The following is an 18,145-nucleotide window of genomic DNA, read 5'->3' on the forward strand; positions in this document are numbered from 1 at the left end:
ATAAATGAAAAAAGATTTGGCGTAAAATGAGGAAAAGCTTGAGAGAAGAATTTCTTTAAAATTTTACCATATTTCCCCACTATGGTCAAAAGAGACCTTAGCCTGTAGCTTCGTGGAGCCAATTTTTAAAAGAGAATTTTAAAACTTCAAATATTGGTTATTTGCCAAGATACACACTTGAAAAGCAAGCGCTACTTGGCTCCTAGCAGAACTGAGTATTGAGATCCCAGGATGTTTTTGGCTTGCTCCGCAGAAGAGGACAGCATTTGTCCTCCCCCTCCCTTTGCCCCAGGAGTTGAACACTTTCTGTTCTATTTAGGAGTATTCTAGGGAAAATTTGGGGGGCAGGTAAATAATCTCCATCATCAGCAACCCCAGAGCGCCTCCCTTGCGTTCGTTTCTTTTGACTGTGGGGCCGCCGCCCAGTAGCTAAGGTCCTGAGTTTATTTTCCTGAATTGCGGTTGGAAATCTTTTCCTGGGAAGGTCGGATAGCCCAGGTCCTAGAGACACAACTGTCTGTCCTAGAATAGTATCCTTACAAGACCCGTTAAACAGCCGAGGTACCGTGGAGACTGGCTGAACCGGGGGATGGGGGCAGGGAGAAAGGGAGTGGCCGTGTTCCCGCGGTCTGCCGGGATCCCGCGTGTCCAGGGTGAAGGAGCCGGGGCTAGAGTGGCTGGGGCGACCGATCACTCCCGGTTGCCGTCTGCCACCTCGGTGCGGAATCGGAGCCGGACTTGCTGAGCACTCCTCCCCCTCCCGTTCTGCTTCCTTTTCCCTCCCCCCTGGAGCGGCGGCGGCGGCGGCGGCAGCGGCAGCGGCAGCGGCAGGCAAGCAGGCAGGCTTGCAGCGAAGCCAGGCGGAGCGACTCCCAGGCGAGCGGAGGAGCTGGGATATGGGGAGTCAGCGGGGGCGGCGGGGCCAGGAGCCCTCCGGAGGGCCTACGAGAGGAGCGGCCCCCGGCGTTTGCTAGCGCGTGAGCGGTGGGGGAGCGGGCGCAGGGCAGCACGAGCGGAGGCGGAGGCGGGGCCCGGGCGTGGAGCGCGGCTGGGAAAGCTGCTGCCTCCGGCCCTGCCCGGCTACCTCCGCCGCGGCCGGTGGCTATGGAGCTGGCGGGCACCAGACCTGGGGCGACAGAGCATCTACGACTCCGGCCGCCCATGTCCTGGCTGCTGCTGCTGCCTCTCCTGCTGCTACTGCTTCTGCCGGGCCCAGCGGCCTCCCAGCTACGATACTCGGTGCCGGAGGAACAGGCACCCGGCGCGCTTGTGGGCAACGTGGCTAACGCGCTGGGTCTGGAGCTGCGGCGTTTGGGGCCGGGCTGCCTGCGCATCAACCATCTGGGTGCGCCCAGTCCGCGCTACCTGGAGCTGGACCTGACAAGTGGAGCGCTCTTCGTCAACGAGCGCATTGACCGGGAGGCGCTGTGTGAGCAGCGGCCTCGCTGCCTGCTCAGCTTGGAAGTGCTGGCGCACAGCCCCGTGGCGGTGAGTGCCGTAGAGGTGGAGGTACTGGACATCAACGACAATTCGCCGCGCTTCCCGCGGCCGGATTACCAGCTTCAGGTAAGCGAATCGGTGGCTCCTGGAGCGCGCTTTCACATTGAGAGCGCGCAGGACCCCGACGTGGGCGCCAACTCGGTGCAGACTTATGAGCTCAGCCCCAGCGAGCACTTCGAGCTGGACCTTAAACCCCTGCAGGAGAACAGTAAGGTGCTGGAGCTGGTGCTGCGGAAGGGCCTGGACCGCGAGCAGGCAGTCTTGCACCACCTGGTTCTCACAGCTGTGGACGGAGGCAGCCCAGCCCGCTCGGGCACGGCACAGATCTCTGTGCGTGTCCTGGACACTAACGACAATTCTCCCACCTTCGACCAGAACACTTACCGTGTCCAGCTTCGGGAGGACGCTCCTCCGGGCACATTGGTGGTGAAGCTGAATGCCTCGGACCCGGATGAGGGCTCCAATGGCGAGCTCAGGTACTCATTGAGCAGCTACACGTCGGACCGGGAGAGGCAGCTCTTCAGCATCGATGCCAGCACTGGGGAAGTGCGGGTAAGTGGAGCATTGGATTATGAGGAGGCCTCTTCCTACCAGATCTATGTGCAGGCTACTGATCAGGGTCCAGTGCCCATGGTGGGTCACTGCAAGGTGCTGGTGGACATCGTGGATGTGAATGATAATGCACCAGAGGTGGTACTCACGGACCTGTACAGCCCAGTGCCTGAGGATGCTGCATCGAATACTGTTGTGGCCCTTCTCAGTGTCAATGACCAAGACTCAGGCCCCAACCGGAAAGTGAGCCTGGGCCTGGAGGCCTCACTCCCTTTCCGGCTGAATGGCTTTGGAAACTCCTACACACTGGTGGTGAATGGTCCGCTGGACAGGGAGCGGGTAGCTGCCTACAACATCACAGTGACAGCCACTGATGGGGGAGTGCCACAGCTCACATCCCAGCGGACACTGCAGGTTGAGATCTCTGACATCAATGACAACCCACCAAGCTTCCTAAAGGACTCCTACAACATCTACATCCAGGAGAACAATTTGCCGGGGGTGTTGCTCTGCACTGTGCAAGCCACAGACCCAGATGAAAAGGAGAATGCAGAGGTGACCTACTCCCTCCTGGAGAAGGAGGTTCAAGGGCTGCCAGTCACCTCCTATGTCTCCGTTAACAGTGCCAGTGGCAGCCTTTATGCTGTCAACTCCTTTGACTATGAGAAGTTTCGGGAGTTCTTTGTGACTGTGGAGGCCCAGGACAAGGGGAGTCCACCGCTGAGCAGCACTGTGACCGCCAATGTGTATGTGGTGGACATGAATGACCATGCCCCTCACATCCTATACCCTACCTCAACTAATTCGTCAGCAGCCATTGAGATGGTGCCTCGAACTGCCCCTGCTGGCTATCTGGTCACCAAAGTCATAGCCATGGACTCAGACTCTGGGCAAAATGCTTGGCTCTTTTACCACCTGGCTCAGACTTCTGACCTGGACCTCTTTAAAGTAGAGCTACACACAGGAGAAATTAGGACTACCAGGAAGATGGGAGATGAGAGTGGAACCACTTTCAACCTGACCGTGGTGGTCCGAGACAATGGAGAGCCATCACTGTCAGCCTCTGTGGCCATTACAGTAGCTGTGGTGGATAGGGTTTCCAAAATCCTCCCTGATACTCAGAGACACGTGAAGGGTCCTCGGACATACTCCGAAATTACACTTTATCTAATAATAGCATTAAGCACAGTATCTTTTATATTTCTTTTGACAATCATTGTTTTGAGCATCATCAAGTGCTACCACTATACTGCATATGGAACCGCGTGCTGTGGGGGCTTCTGTGGAGTGAGGGAGCGGTGCCCTGCTGAACTAAACAAACAGGCCAATAACAATATTGATGCCAGGTTACCGCACGGCCTCAAAGTGCAGCCTCACTTCATTGAAGTGCGAGGGAACGGCTCCCTCACCAAGACCTACTGCTACAAGGCCTGTCTGACAGCAGGCTCAGGGAGTGACACTTTCATGTTTTATAACACAGGGGCACAGACAGGACTGGGGCCTGGGGGAGCCCAGGCGGCAGCGAGTGACAGCAGGCACCTCACAGGCCAAAGTGGGCAGAGTGCCGGGAACCTGATCATTCTCAAAAATGATGGCATTCCTCAAAACGAGGTGAGATAGCAGTCAAGGGGTTCTTCCACAGTCATGCATTTTCACACACACCCTCCCTCCACCAATATTGTGCGCTCTACTGAGTTATTAACATTGACAGGAGTTATCTGGTAAACTGAGGATACATAGTACCTGTGACTTGATATTAATCTGCTCTGTTTCTCCTCTAGAAAAATAGTATCAGAATTGCTTTACTTTATTTTCTTTTTGGATATAGGAGGCCTTAACCATAACATTGTTAGAGAAATAAGAATTAGTCTTAAATGTTTGATGCTAAAACACAGCTCTGCAGAGGTATGGAACAGGCTTGAGAATAAGATGATGCCATAGTGGGTAATATTTTGAGATTCAGGGACAAATGGCCCTGCTGTATCATCTATAGGGAAAGTTCTCTTTTGAAATGCTACAGGAGTGTTGGTTTTTAAAAAGCTCTGAGACCCTAGGGGTTGTGGTGGTCACCTCTGCATGCTGTTCTTGTTTATATCTTGAAAATTATCCAGTTAATATTTCCAGTAATTACACTTAACTAATGTGGTAGGACCTTCTGGAAATTCATGTCAGAGGTGACAAAGCCCTAGACTGTGGATTTCACCCTGAAGCCAAAGTTTGCTTCTTTGGCTGTTTGATGCGGTAATTCTTCTGTAGGTGCTGTCAGAGGAGATGAAGGATGGTAGGGCAAAGAGACCAAGGACCAATTTGTCTGGTTGGGCCAAGGAGATATTAGAACAAGTGGATTAGGGATGTGGGGATGTGGTGAATACCAGGACAAGCTGGAACTGGAGAGAAAGAGAAGGAGAAAAGGACTTTTCCATTAGTTACCTTTCTGGCATAGCGGGTGTTCATCATAAGGTGATTTCCCTGCATTAGATTAAATGTAGTCTGTAATCTTCTGATTTCCTGTTGGCAATTTGTAAAGTTTTAATGATACGTGAAGTAGCCTCTCAAGCCCTTTATGTCTTTAAGTTAAATGACAATACTTCCAACAATACTCCAACATGTTCCAAAGCACATGTTCATTTTCTGAATCTAAATTTTAGTTTGTGATAGCTAGAAAAGCCTTGTAAAGTGGATGGCTTGCTGTGCATGAAGGACAGGTGTTAGTAAATACACTGGTTTTAAGTAAGCATAAGGCCAGCTTGCTCATTATTATGAAGACTGTGTATAAATTATTGGACAGTGCATGAATGTGCGGATGTGTTTGTGTAGTGTGTCGCCGTATGCAAACTTGAAAACAGTGGTTTGCTTTGTGATACTTTAAAGTTGTATTTCAGGGGCCCCTGGGTAGCACAGTCAGTTAAATGTCCAACTCTTAGCCCTGCATTGGACTCCACGCTGGCCGTGGAACCTACTTAAAAAAAAAATTGTATTTCAGAAGCCAAATTTTTGTTTCATCAATAGTGATGACCTGTTATCTTCCCAAACAACTACTTTGTAGCGAGGACTTTTAGAGGTACTATAAAAGGCATTAATAATTGTCCCTCCTATATTTTTGTGATGTATTTTCATTGACATTTTGCTGTCTTTTTACTAATGTCCCTAGTTTCACGTCCTAATTCATGCTAATCTTGAGGAGAGTAATGCTTAAATACAGAAAAAAAAAAAGATGGATTGAGAGAATTTCCCATGTACCTTGAGATGTATCAGAAAAGCCTGATAAATTTTAGTTGATACATAGCAGCCACAGGAGGCAGAAGGCAGATTAAGAAATACAAGGGGACACAATCAAGGCGTTTCTAGAATTCTTTAGATCATAGCTTTTGGAAGCATGTAAAAAGGCCTAGCTTTAAGTAGGGATGCTGTAGACCTTTGCTTAACAAATTCTTGTGAAGTCCTTTTGGGCCTGGGTGGGCTGCAGGTGGTGAAGAGGCTGGGAGAGCAGGCCAGACAAGCTTGCCACCAACTGGGAGCTGGAAGCTCCCAAAGGACACTCTACCATCGTTCTCCTGGCTCCGAGCTTGGGGCAGTTTGACACATGAACTATTTCTGTCTTACACTGACCTGTGTGTTAATGCGTGTTTTGGTACACAAATCTTTAATTGAGGGAGAAAATTATGTCAGAAAAGTGCTTGCTCTTGTGGGATTTTTCCAGGAGAATGTGTGATTTGAATAAAAGCAAATTTCTGCCAGCCACTTTTAGGAATCCAGTAGAGAGCCCTAAGATCTATAGCTCCTGACATTATTACAGTTAAGAGGAGAGAGAGAGTCAGGTCAGCATGGCAAAATGGGAACAAAATCAGTCAACTCTGAAAGTCATGACCGCTAGATCAACCTGTTAAATTCCCATGTTAGGCTTTCTCTTTTCCCTACCCAGTTACTGCAGATGGCATAAGAGTCCTGAGGTGCACTTCATGCAGTGTGCCTATGTTAAATGAGATGAAGATTATAAAGGATGAGTAAGGGAGTTTGCACTCATTGACCACTATGCTATATAAAAATGTTCTGCTTTGCAGCATATGGGTGGTTTCATTCCCTGTAGGTCATATATGAAAGAAACATTTACCAGCATCTAACATATGAGGCAATAAGCTCAGAGAGGTTAAGTAAGACACAATCATTCTGCTTGTCTATTTTAAGTCCGGTCAGTCTGATTCCAAAGACTGTGTTGTTTGAAATAGTACAAGTAGACAGAAATCCCAATGTGTATACTTCTTTTCATATGTGATAACTTGGGCATTTCAGCCAGCATTGGTTCACCTAGTGGTGTAAGTTAACTTTTAGAGATTAACTGCTTTTAGAGAAAGAGCAATTCCTTGAGTAAAAGTAGGTCACAAATGGGAGGATCAATGAATAAAAATGTTACTACCAAGCTGATTTATCTTTATATGTTTATCTGTTTTACTTTGGCATAGCCTGTTAAGATCTTTTATCTCTGTTCCTTTTCTGATTTCTCTTTTGTTGCTTATTAAACAACATTTAATACCAGACTCTAATCTTTTGACAGATTTCACCCCCCAGTGAGTTTATAGGATGAGTCACTTGTGCAGTGAAGTTTTTGAAGTAACTGTTTGGCAATGGGGCAGAATTTCTCTTTGGAGATTTCTGAAAACCCGATATTGAATGTGGTTGGCACCCCTTTCAGAATTTCCAAGAAAAGGAAACCAAATCTTAAGGTAGATTTTGTGCGTCTGTGGTCCTGTGACTGCTAATGAATCACTCTGAGTGCTCTGGACAGACTTGTCCAGCTGTGCTTCCATGGGACCAGGTGGCTCAAGGTGTGGAAATCACAAAAGACTAGCAGAAATAAGATAAGTTTGCTTTCACTTATTTTCAAACAATTTGGAGTCATCAAATCTTGAGTATTTCTGCCACTGTGTATGCACATTCACCCTCATTCCAGACGCAGTGATCTGAAAAAGTTAACTCTTTTTTTAGTGACTCCTAATTTATCTCCCCTAGGACTGACTTTTCTATCTGGTGACTGTGTCCTGTTTCAGAATTTACACTTAGTGCAAAGTGACATGGTGTTATATTTATAAAAAGAGTATGGTGGTCAGAATAGGTAGAGAAATTCTATTTGTGAACTTCCATTCCAGTGTTGCATCCTCTTGTGGTCACTTTTGAGTGGGTGGGCTGTTTTGTCTTGCCATTTCCATACCGGTTATAGGACTGTTCTTCTGAGAAAAAGTTTATTTTCTTTCATCTGATAATATAATAATTGCTTCAAATTACCTCCTTCCTCCCTTTTTCTGCAGATCTGCTGAGCCACATGGAATTATGGCTGAGCTCTTCTCAGTCTCTTTATCTTGCACATATTCTGACTGATGAAGAAATCTATTTATTGTAGCTTGAATGTCATTGGCCTACCCTTTCCTCTGACCCAGGAGTGAGCTGTCACATGGGCATCTGGTCTACCTCCAAACACTCTGCAGGGACACAGCCTGGCGTATTATAAATCGTCTATTGGCATGCTGTCTGCTTGACAGAATAGCAGAGTCAGTTCTGGATACTTGCCTTGGTTTTCCACCAATTTTTGCTCTCAATGAGAGGTTAGGATGATGTCAGTTTTCAAATATTTGAGGAAAACCTGCCATCACCAAGCCCAGTGGTTTAGATGGATTTAATGGAGATTTACAGGTGTCTTTGAATGTGACTTTTGTTAGTGATTTACCTAGCTCAATTTTTCTGTGCATATTAAGTATGAATGTAAATTTAGTTTATCCATATGATAATATTTTTTAGCGTTATAATCTATAATCATGATTTCAAAAAATCAAAGGGCAAGAGGATTCCTTAGCAGCATTTTAAATCTGCTCACCTAAAAATTAAAATTTTTTTCTTTCAGGAATTTGAACTTGACCTGCAAAGAAATATCTGACATTGCAAAAGTGAAGAAACTTTAGTTCCTTGGCACATAAACAACATCAGTTCCTTTCTGGCCTTGCAGGGTCAGAACTCTGGGCTCCAGGGAAGTGAAACTGTGAGAGAGAGGGTAACTGCTGTGCTGGCAGGCTGTGTGTCCAGAATTAAGCAAACCTAGCATTTTCTGTTGTACTGAAACCCATTCGGTATATTTTAATATTGTGTTTATTTTACTTTCCTGCTTCATGGATTAGGGGTTGCAAATGACTTCAGAAGAAAGTATTTCCCTTAGAATTCACATACTTACCATCTTTTCAACTTGATTTACTAGAAGACTAATATATAACAGTGATTATTTTAAATGTTATACTTCTTTTTGCCTTAATGACCAATAGTTTATATATTCATTTGCTATTACTTTGTAAGAAATTACCACAAATTACTGGTTAAAAATAACTCTCAGTTATTGTCTCAGAGTCCTGCAGGATGTGAGTGAGTTCTCTGCTCTGGTTTTCACAAGGCTGAAATCCGTATGGCAGCTGGGCTGAGTTCTCTTCTGTGGGCTTTGGAAAAGAATATGCTTTTAAGTTCATACAGGCTGTTGGCAGAATTAGTTCTTTTTAAAAAAAATTTAATGTTTATTTATTTTTTGAAAGAGAGAGAGAGAGCAAGCTGGGGAGGGGGCAGAGAAAGGAGAGAGAAATTCCTAACAGGCTCTGCACCATCGGTGCAGAGCCCACATGGGGCTCAGACTCTCCAACCGTGAGATCGTGACCTGAGCTGAAACCAAAACCGAAAGTTGGATGCTTAACCGACTGAACCACCCAGGCGCCCCCAGAAGTTAGCTCTTTCTGGACTACTTACATACTGTTAGCTGGAGGTCACTTTCAGCTCCTAGGGGTTGTGCTCAGGCCCTTGCCCCATCATCCCCTCCATCTTTAGAGCTAACGGGAGAATCTTCTCTCACATGGAATCTGTCTCCAATTTATGTCTTCAAATCTCTCCAATTTATGTCTCTGATCTCTAGACCCAGATTTAAGGAGCTCACATGATTAGGTCAGTCCCGCCCAGATCGTTTTCTTGTCTTTTTTTTTTTTTTTTTTAATGTTTATTTATTTTTGTTAGAGAGAGACAGTGTGAGTGGGGAAGGGACAGAGAGAGAGGGAGACACAGAATCCAAAGCAGGCTCCAGGCTCTGAGCTGTCAGCACAAATCCCTACATGGGGCTCGAACTCACAAACCTCAAGATCATAACCTGAGCCAAAGTCAGACGCTAATTGACTGAGCCACCCAGGTGCCCCATGGTTGTCTTAAAGCCAAGTGTGTCATACGACATAACCTAATCAGAGTGAGAGCCATCATATTTATTCTTGGAAATTATGCAGGGCATGTACACCACAGTGTGAGGATCTTAGGAGGGCATTTTAGAATTCTGCCTATCATAGTTTATATCAGTGTTGACACAGTATCACTGAAAAAAATCTGCAATGGATACATCCTTAATAGAGTCCTAATAGAAAGGAAAAGGAGACGCTACTTATAGTTTCATGTCTCAGAGGGCCATTTACTGATAGCTTCAACATGGATTTCCATGACAGAGTGTCATTTCTGGAGTGGTCTAATGATTTTTTTTTTTTTTTGAAGGAGACAGACAGGGTATTTTAAACCTAGTTTGTTTTAAATTTTTCTTGAAAAGGTGATTCATCCTTCTGTAGCTCAAATATTCTATGGTATAAATATTACAATAACATGGTAATAATACCATTACAGGATAAATTAAATCTTTGCTACAATTTTTCCACATCTGGAATTTTGTGGCCATTAGTGTCCTGAAGGACTAAGCTTTGAAACGACAGACATACTGGGGCTTTTCACCAATAGAAAATAAGCATAGTTCTGGAATGTATCATCCAAGTGTTAGGGAACTAAACAATCACAGTTAGTTCAGATCCTCACTATATGTCTCCAGTATGTCAGAGATATCAGAAGTCAACCTTTAAACTTGAGTTTTTCCAACTTTAATCAAGTTTGGTTGAAACCCATGTGCATTTATCACTTTAAATTATGTATCATTTAAAAGTAAATCAATATCTGTGAAACTCAGAAGTAAAAGAAAAAATTAAAGTACAGTTGGCCCTTGAACAACACGAGGATTAGGGGTGCCAGACCCATGCAGACTTGAAAATCTGATTATAATTTTGGCTCCCTTAAAACTTAACTACTAATAGCCAGCTGTTGCCCAGAAGACTTACTGAGAATGTAAACAGTTGGTTATCACATATTTTGTATGTTATATGTATTATATACTGTATTCTTTAAAAAAAATCTTTTATTATATTTTATTTTATTTTTTGCAAGAGAGAGAGAGAAAGAGACAGCAAGCTGGGGAGGAGCAAGAGAGAGGGAGAGAGAAATCCCAAGCAGGGCCCTGACGTGGGGCTCAAACTCACAAACTGGGAGATCATGACCTGAGCCAAAACCAAGACTCCCATACTTAACTGACTGAACCACCCTATATACTTTATTCTTAAAATAAAGTAAGAATAGCCTTAGAGGAAAGAAAATGTTATTAAGAAAATCATAAATAGAACGCCTGGATGTCTCAGTCAGTTAAGTGTCTGACTTCCTGACTTCAGTTCAGGTCATAATCTCCTGATTCATGAGTTCAAGCCCCACGTCAGGCTCTGTGCTGACAGCTCAGAGCCTGGAGCCTGCTTCAGATTCTGTGTCTCCCTTTCTCTCTGCCCCCCTCCCCACTCAGATTCTCTGTTTCTCTCTCAAAATAAATAAATAAACATTAAAAAAAAGAAAATCATAAGGAAGAGAACATACATTTACAGTACTGTATGGTATTTATTGAAAAAAATCCACATATAAGTGGACCTGTGCAGTTCAAACCTATGTGGTTCAAGGGCCAACTATATACATGTCATTCTGTGTAAATTAATTTAAAACACGAACTTTGGTTTAGGGAGACCTAAATGTAACAATCAACAAATCCACCAAATCAGGCAAGTAATTTAATCTCTCTAAAGCTCAGATTTCTTATTTCTATACATTTAAATATATTAATATTATCCTTGCATGATCATAAATTTGTTCAGAAACATTTTAAAAACCTACCAAATACCCGAACACTGCTCAGCTCGGAGGACATAGCTATGTATTATGAATATCTGAGCATATTCATATGTTTTATGGACAAAACAGATATATCCCTTTTATAGAATTTATGGTCAAAAAAAGTGTTAAGATAAATGCAATAATATGTTTAAAGTGCTTATCTCATTGCCTAATATTGTGTGGATCCTTAAAACATTCTGTATTCTTCCTTACCTTTTCCCTGCCTGATCTTACTACCCTAAGTGATCTCATATCTATGATTCTGGCAAATGAATCTGAGAGGCACCTTGTTGTTGATGGACTATCATAGAAAATAGCAGCATGACAAATTGTCGTTGAGGAAGTGACTCAGTGAACTGAGTTCCATGGTCAGTCCCACTAGAATTGTGCCTCTCAGCAAAATGAGGTTGGTGCTCTCAATCCAAAGATCAAGTGGCAGCAGTTTTCATCATGAATGTTATCCAATCGTAGAAAAAAAAATTGGCAACATTTACTTAACAGGTGTCCAAGTCTTTACTGAAGAAAGGTTCTCACAGTTGATACTACTTCTGCTGATGGTAAGGGAAGAGATGATGGTGATTTGATTAATACAAATAGTTCAGTCATATTTCCAGGTTTACAAAATGATTTGCAAATGGTTTCTTTTGGTTCCCTCCAACACAACTAGTAGAAAATGGGAAACCCTTTCATTTCTTCTGTAGAGAGTTTCATGCTACTTTACATGGAGTATCTGTAGTATTCTGAGAACTGCTTCAAGGATAAAGCAGCTTGCATATTCACGTCTTGCCAGCAAAGTTGAAAGGAGCGAGGGCAGTTAGTGTGTGGGGACATTTGAGGAAAAGTATTCTAGACTTGTAGCTTTTCCTGGGCCTTGACTTTGGCTAACTCTCTGAATACCATCTAACCACCCCATAGTCTGTCTGAAAGTTGAGATGCTGATCACTTCTTTCCTAGGTGTTGTGAAAACGTGTCTTTATGAAATACTCTGCATCCTTTGAATAAACTATAAAAGTGATATGGACAAGAATTATTGACATTTTGAAGTAGTTTACTGGTATTACTGTGGCTTTGTGTCTATGAAATATGATAATTATAATCCAGAGGAAAATACAGAATACAGCCTCCACCTCTTCATCTTTCTGCTCACATAGACCTCAGTATTCAGTGACAGGGCCATGAAAATACATTTAAAGGAAGACCTAACACAGGTTTTTTTTATAATAAACTTTTTGCTAATAAATACAAGATAGTGACAGTCATCCCCATTTTGTCTCCTGTGATTCCTGAGTGGCTTCTCTTCAGCCCATAACTCCTCAGTCTTCTGGGGCCTATATGTTCTTTCTTGGTCCACTCCCCTTTGACTTTTTTTTTTTTTTTTTTTAATTTTTTGGGACAGAGAGAGACAGAGCATGAACGGGGGAGGGGCAGAGAGAGAGGGAGACACAGAATCGGAAACAGGCTCCAGGCTCTGAGCCATCAGCCCAGAGCCCGACGCGGGGCTCGAACTCCCAGACCGCGAGATTGTGACCTGGCTGAAGTCGGACGCTCAACCGACTGCGCCACCCAGGCGCCCCGTGTCCACTCCCCTTTGAATTGACAGTTTGTAGACAGAAGGCAACAGATCTTTCTAATACATAGGTGGTGCAGCGTGAGTCAGGTTCTTCCTGGGTTTCAGCTACTCCCTGTTAAACAATCAGAGCTTGGTGAACAGTAATTGAGTGAGGAGGCAAAGCACTCAGAAAAGCAGGGAGCGAGTGCAGTTTTATGAAAAGGATTATGTAGCAAAACAAGATCCAGCTCCCGTAGTGGTTTATTTTCCTCTCTGTAGTATTCCTCTTCAGTCAGCAGAAGAGGCAGTTATCAGTCACTGGCGTTATGACTGGGCACATCCATCCTGGGTCAAACATGCTGCAGTCTGCAAAGCCAGCAGCAGATTGCAGTGCTCTGCAGTCCGGCCAGACCAGCAGAACTTGTGTAGTTGTGCACCCTGTTTTAGCTTGAACACCAAATTGGAGATGTTCCCTTAATGAGGCATTTGAGGGCAAAAACAATGAAAGCTTTCCCTGTCTCAAAATAGACTGCCCTCCCCCTGTTGCTGCTTTAGGAACGTAGACCTGTTTTGAGCAAGGCGAAGCCACAGCTGGTCCTCACAGCATCATTAAGTCTAGTTTTTCATGATATTTAGTCTTTGCAAGGACCCTGATGAGCTAATTTTCTCACGAAGCGCTGTATATCCAGATATCCTCATAGAGTTGCACATAAAATGGCTCCTTCAATGTTTTTTTTCACATACATGGAAATATTTAAGAAACAACTAATCAATCACTGGGAGATCTCTGTTTTGCCTTATTAACACAACCTCCCTTTGTGATTTTGCAGCCACGACAGCCCAACCCAGACTGGCGTTACTCTGCTTCCCTAAGAGCAGGAATGCACAGGTATGTGTTTCCTTCCTTTTTTTCAATGAGAAGTACTTTAACTTTTATGTCTCAGACAAATTGTGTGTGTAGGGGCTGGAAACTGTTGTTTAGAAGCTTTAGATACTTTTACAGGGGAACTTTGTCTCCATGTCTATTCCTTGAAACATTGAACATACTGCCAAATGCTTCTCAAATGCTGGCAATAAGAGTCTCTTGCAAAATTACAGAGACAGACTGCTGTATACTTTCTCTCATCAAAATTTCTATAAGGAATTAATGACAACTTCTTTCATCCCTTCTCCACCTATGCTTTCTGTCCCTCCCTTAGAAATTATAATGAACACTGATGCTTTTGTACTGGAATATATGTACATGTTGTCTGCCTTGGTTTGCTATCACACATCACCTCTTATATCCTATCAACCACAGTAATCAGCTCTTATTCTTGTTCATGTTTACACATATTAGAATCTCCTTATCTTTTCCATCTTGTTACTCTTTTGTTTCCCTCAATGGCATGGGCTCTTCAGAGGATGAGCCATGTGAAAGGCCTTTATTGAATATCTGGAGACCCAATCTAGCTTATTTTAAATTAATCTAGAGTAATAGCATTACTCTAAGACTCAGATTAATATAATTTTGCTTTCTCTACTTTGTCTCTGTGACAGTAATTGATTAACTACCATTATTCCCAGAGCTGATTTAATGCCATGGGGCCAAATAAAAGATTCTTTATGTTTGAGTGTCTTTGGAAACCAAGAAACCATAACAATCAACACCCACCAAAAGGATTTAGTTTTAAAGAAGGAATAAACTCTAAACTTAAGCTCCTCAAAATGTGAGCAACACTTAAGTAGACCTTTACCAAACCTGGATTGATTTTCTAAAGAGAGAGCTCACAAAGTATGTGTTAAGTTAATGAAAAATTAGTTTTAAGCCCCTTTAGAAATGCATTAAAGTAAAATAAATTAACACATTCTCAAGCATTACAAGTTGAGCAGAAATCATTATAATGGGTGCTGTGTCTGAACAAGAAGCAATCAGTGAAGGGCTGCAGATCATAGCTGGCGTAGTGAGATGTCACTTTGGAACCAGGGTCACAATTTTAGCCCAGAAACACTTATGCAGATGCCAGGATACGAGGTATCAGAGGGATTCTTTCTGTTTGTTAGTGACCAGTTTATGCTTTGGCCTGCACCTGAGCTATCATTGCAAAACCATATAAGAGGAGAAAGCATGGTTTATAATACCAGCTTATTCGCTCCCAGTTGAATCCGTACTTTACTTGAAAAGTATCAAAGCCATGAGATGTACCTTTAAAAATTCACTTAAAATAAAATACTAAAACATTATCACTTCCTTATTCTATTTTCAAGTGGGGAAAAGAAAGCCAAGTATCCCCCTATTCAGGTTTCGATTAAGATATTATGAGATATAAGTAGGATAAGAAATGTAATCAGAATGGAAGCTAAATGTAATTTATTCCCCACAGTGTACTGAGCAGGTATTAGAGTTGTAAACTTAAAGAATACTTCTTTTTTACACATATGCTTGGCTTCCTGGCAGTTCCAGCCTCAGACATCATGTAACGGTATCTGGAAATTCTGCTTTGAGCTGAGCTGGTTCCCAGGTAGTTACATCTTCAGTATGAGTCTGATTAAACCCATATAAGTTGCTGGTAGAATCCAAGAACACACGAAGTATATTACTATTTGGAAAAAAGAGAGTATTCTAGGATATAGATGGAGGGAAGAATAACAGTAGGGCAGAGCGTAATGAGTGAATTTCGATTAGATACGTTATTCAAAGTCACAGAGTGAGAAGATACTCAGTTTATAGAGGGGCTTCCCCCACGATAGTCCAAGATTGTCTGCTCTGCTGCCTCACATAACCCCTCGGACAGTAGTATAAATTTTGTCTCAGTAACTTAATTTGCAAGATGAACCGATGTCTGTTTTAAAATAATCCTCTAATTCTGGTGAGGATGTTCTTGGATGATGTTTGCTTTTAGAGTCTTTGTTCCTTCCTTCATCCATCTAACAAATACATGAGGGTCTTCTATGTGCTGGCATTAGACATACATCGATTAATATTTATGAGTGCTGCATCCTTGAATAGCTTATATTCTATCTCTACTTGCCTCTAAGCATATCCCACTTTATGTCTCACTACCTGCAGTAGTTCATGCTGAATTGATTTCTCCTGAATTGGGATCTGTGAGTGGTGATGATAGGCTTCCTCAAGTCCCAGGAAATGTACTAGGATGGGTTGTTTGCAAGTAAAAGATACAGAAAGAGTAAAACAGAAAATTAGGTCAAGAAGGAATTGGGTAGCTAAATGGGAATGATGCTACAGTTACCACCAAATAATTTTTTGTGTTTTCGTCTTTGGTATAGAGAACCCAGAAACAAGACAATCAGCAAGAGAGGCCTGGGGCTTCTGGTAGTAAGCTCTCCTCCTCTGCTTCAGCATTTAGATGTTAAAATGGCATTAGCCCTCTGATGGGCTTCCTGTTAGATTTAGTGAATGCCATGTGGCATTGATGATGACCAAAATTGTCTTAAAGATAAAACATGTTTATTGCCTGAATAGTATAGCAAGCAGCACATAGCCCTGCCTCCAGAGATGTATATATTTTCTGAGGGTGGCAGGAGATCTGGAGAGGCATTTATGGTCTAACCATGACTTGGGTCTGTGTGTTTACTCAGCTCTGTGCACCTAGAGGAGGCTGGCATTCTACGGGCTGGGCCAGGAGGGCCTGATCAGCAGTGGCCAACGGTATCCAGTGCAACACCAGGTAAAGACCCAAAGTCTCTCTCTTCTTGTGTGGGTTCTAGCAAGCAATCACATGATCTGTTTGTTTTTAAGACCAGGAATATTAATGGTTCTCGTTTTAGTCTTTCTTCTTTTCCTTATATGTATGACATCCTTACATACATGCATGATTATTTTAGTTTTCTACTTAATGTCCTTCAAGAACTGAAAACAGATAAAGGTGTCTCTGTGTGTGTGTGTGTAGCTGTTTTGTAAAATAGCCAGGCATCTTTCTTTATTTTTTTAAGTTCATTTATTTATTTTGAGAGAGAGAGCAAGACAGTGCGAGTGGGGGAGGGCCAGACAGAGAGGGAGAGTGAGAATCCCAAGCAGGCTCTGTGTTGTCAGCATAGAGCCTGACATGGGGCTTGAACTCGTGAAACCATGAGATAAGACCTGAGCCAAAACCAAGAGTCGGATGCTTAACTGACTGAGCCACCCAGGCGCCCCAAACCAGCATCTTTCAAATACTTAGGCTGTCCGAGCTACACAGAGAAGATCTGGTGGTCTTATGCACAGAAATGACACTGTTAGCAAAGATCTTTCAGTTGGAGACAATGGAACCCCATTCAAAGTGGTAAGCAAAAGAGAGATACATAGACACATAAACAGATACATAGATAGATGGAATGGAGTTTCTCATGGAAGTGGAAAGTTATGAAAACCAAGACACTACTCTCTTTGACTTCAGGTTAAAGTCAGATCTGCTTCTTTCTGCACATCTATATGATGATCTGTATCACTCTGCAGACTGACTTTTACTGCCCTGACATGGACATTTCCAGACATGAACATCTCACAGTGTCTTAGTTCAGAGGACCAATGGGGACTAATTCCTAACCTAAACTTTCAGGGAAGAGAATCTTCCAGGTTGGATCAAGAGCCAAGTGGCTGATGAGCATAGACAAATTGCTTAAACTCGTATTTCCTTAGTTTCCTTATTCTTGCCCAATCACTAAAGCAATGTCATATAATAAAAATATGGCTTTGGAGGTCCATCCCTGTGGCAGTTTTCAGAAAGGAAGGATTACAGAGACTGCAAATGGTGTCCATCATAATCCTCTATTAATAGAACATCATAATGATGATAATAGTTACTAATTATTGAGCCATTATCAACTCAGACACTGGGCCGAGCTCATTATATATGTGATCTCATTTATTCCCCATGACAGTCTTGCAAGGGATTTATTAGATCTATATTACATGTGAGAAACTTGAGACACCAAGAGGGTAAGAAACATACCCAGGTTCAGGCAGTTTTGTAAGTGGCAGAGGTAGGATTCAAATCCTGTGTCTAGCTCCAAATCCAAGTGTATCTAGCACTTATATTCATACCATGGCTGGCTTGCAAGAATCCATCCAAATTCAAATACATACATAGATACATTACAGATGACATAAGTGTGTGTGTGAAACATTCTTTCCAGAAATAATCAGGTGCTTTTCAAATGATTAGGCTATCTGAATAACATGTGCAGCAAAGGGCCCATTTTTGCTGGCAATTCTAAGAGCTTTCATTGATTCTAATCAGCCAGCATTTGCTATTTGTGAATGTTGCATGATTCAACTAAAAGTCACATTTTTAAAAAAGTCACAAACAAAAACAAATGCACAAGCTAAAGCAATTCATTAGAGTTAATATTGCCAGATGGCAAGGAGAAGAACATAAAATAGTTCATTGACAAATCTGCAGCCCCAATGCCAGTGGTGAAGTGAAGAAGTGGCTTTGGGCTGCCAAGTATAGCAGGATAGGAAGCATCTGGAATGGTAAGAATGATGCTATGAAAGCAGCCACAACCTTGCCCTGCTCACCTGTCTTCAGG

The 18,145-nt window shown here is 42.9% G+C and overlaps 2 protein-coding genes across 6 annotated transcripts in view; both read left to right on the forward strand.

Annotated features, from left to right (window-relative positions):
• LOC122488297 (protocadherin alpha-7-like) overlaps positions 1-16,246 on the forward strand; it is a 126,902-nt gene extending 110,656 nt beyond the window's left edge. Inside the window, 2 exon segments of the mRNA XM_043589552.1 lie at positions 13,465-13,523; positions 16,214-16,246. The gene's annotated coding sequence lies outside the window, so the exon portion shown is untranslated.
• LOC122488247 (protocadherin alpha-C2) overlaps positions 1-18,145 on the forward strand; it is a 136,893-nt gene that overhangs the window by 88,124 nt on the left and 30,624 nt on the right. For 4 of the 5 annotated variants that reach the window (XM_043589517.1, XM_043589509.1, XM_043589492.1 and 1 more), the window contains exons 2-3: positions 13,465-13,523; positions 16,214-16,302. In XM_043589517.1, the coding sequence (XP_043445452.1) occupies positions 13,465-13,523; positions 16,214-16,302 (148 nt within the window). Of the gene's footprint in view, positions 1-622; positions 3,664-13,464; positions 13,524-16,213; positions 16,303-18,145 lie in introns of those variants that run through there. The other variant, XM_043589501.1, reaches the window with a different exon arrangement.

Source organism: Prionailurus bengalensis, chromosome A1 (genome assembly GCF_016509475.1).
Source record: "Prionailurus bengalensis isolate Pbe53 chromosome A1, Fcat_Pben_1.1_paternal_pri, whole genome shotgun sequence".
Taxonomy (NCBI): domain Eukaryota; kingdom Metazoa; phylum Chordata; class Mammalia; order Carnivora; family Felidae; genus Prionailurus; species Prionailurus bengalensis.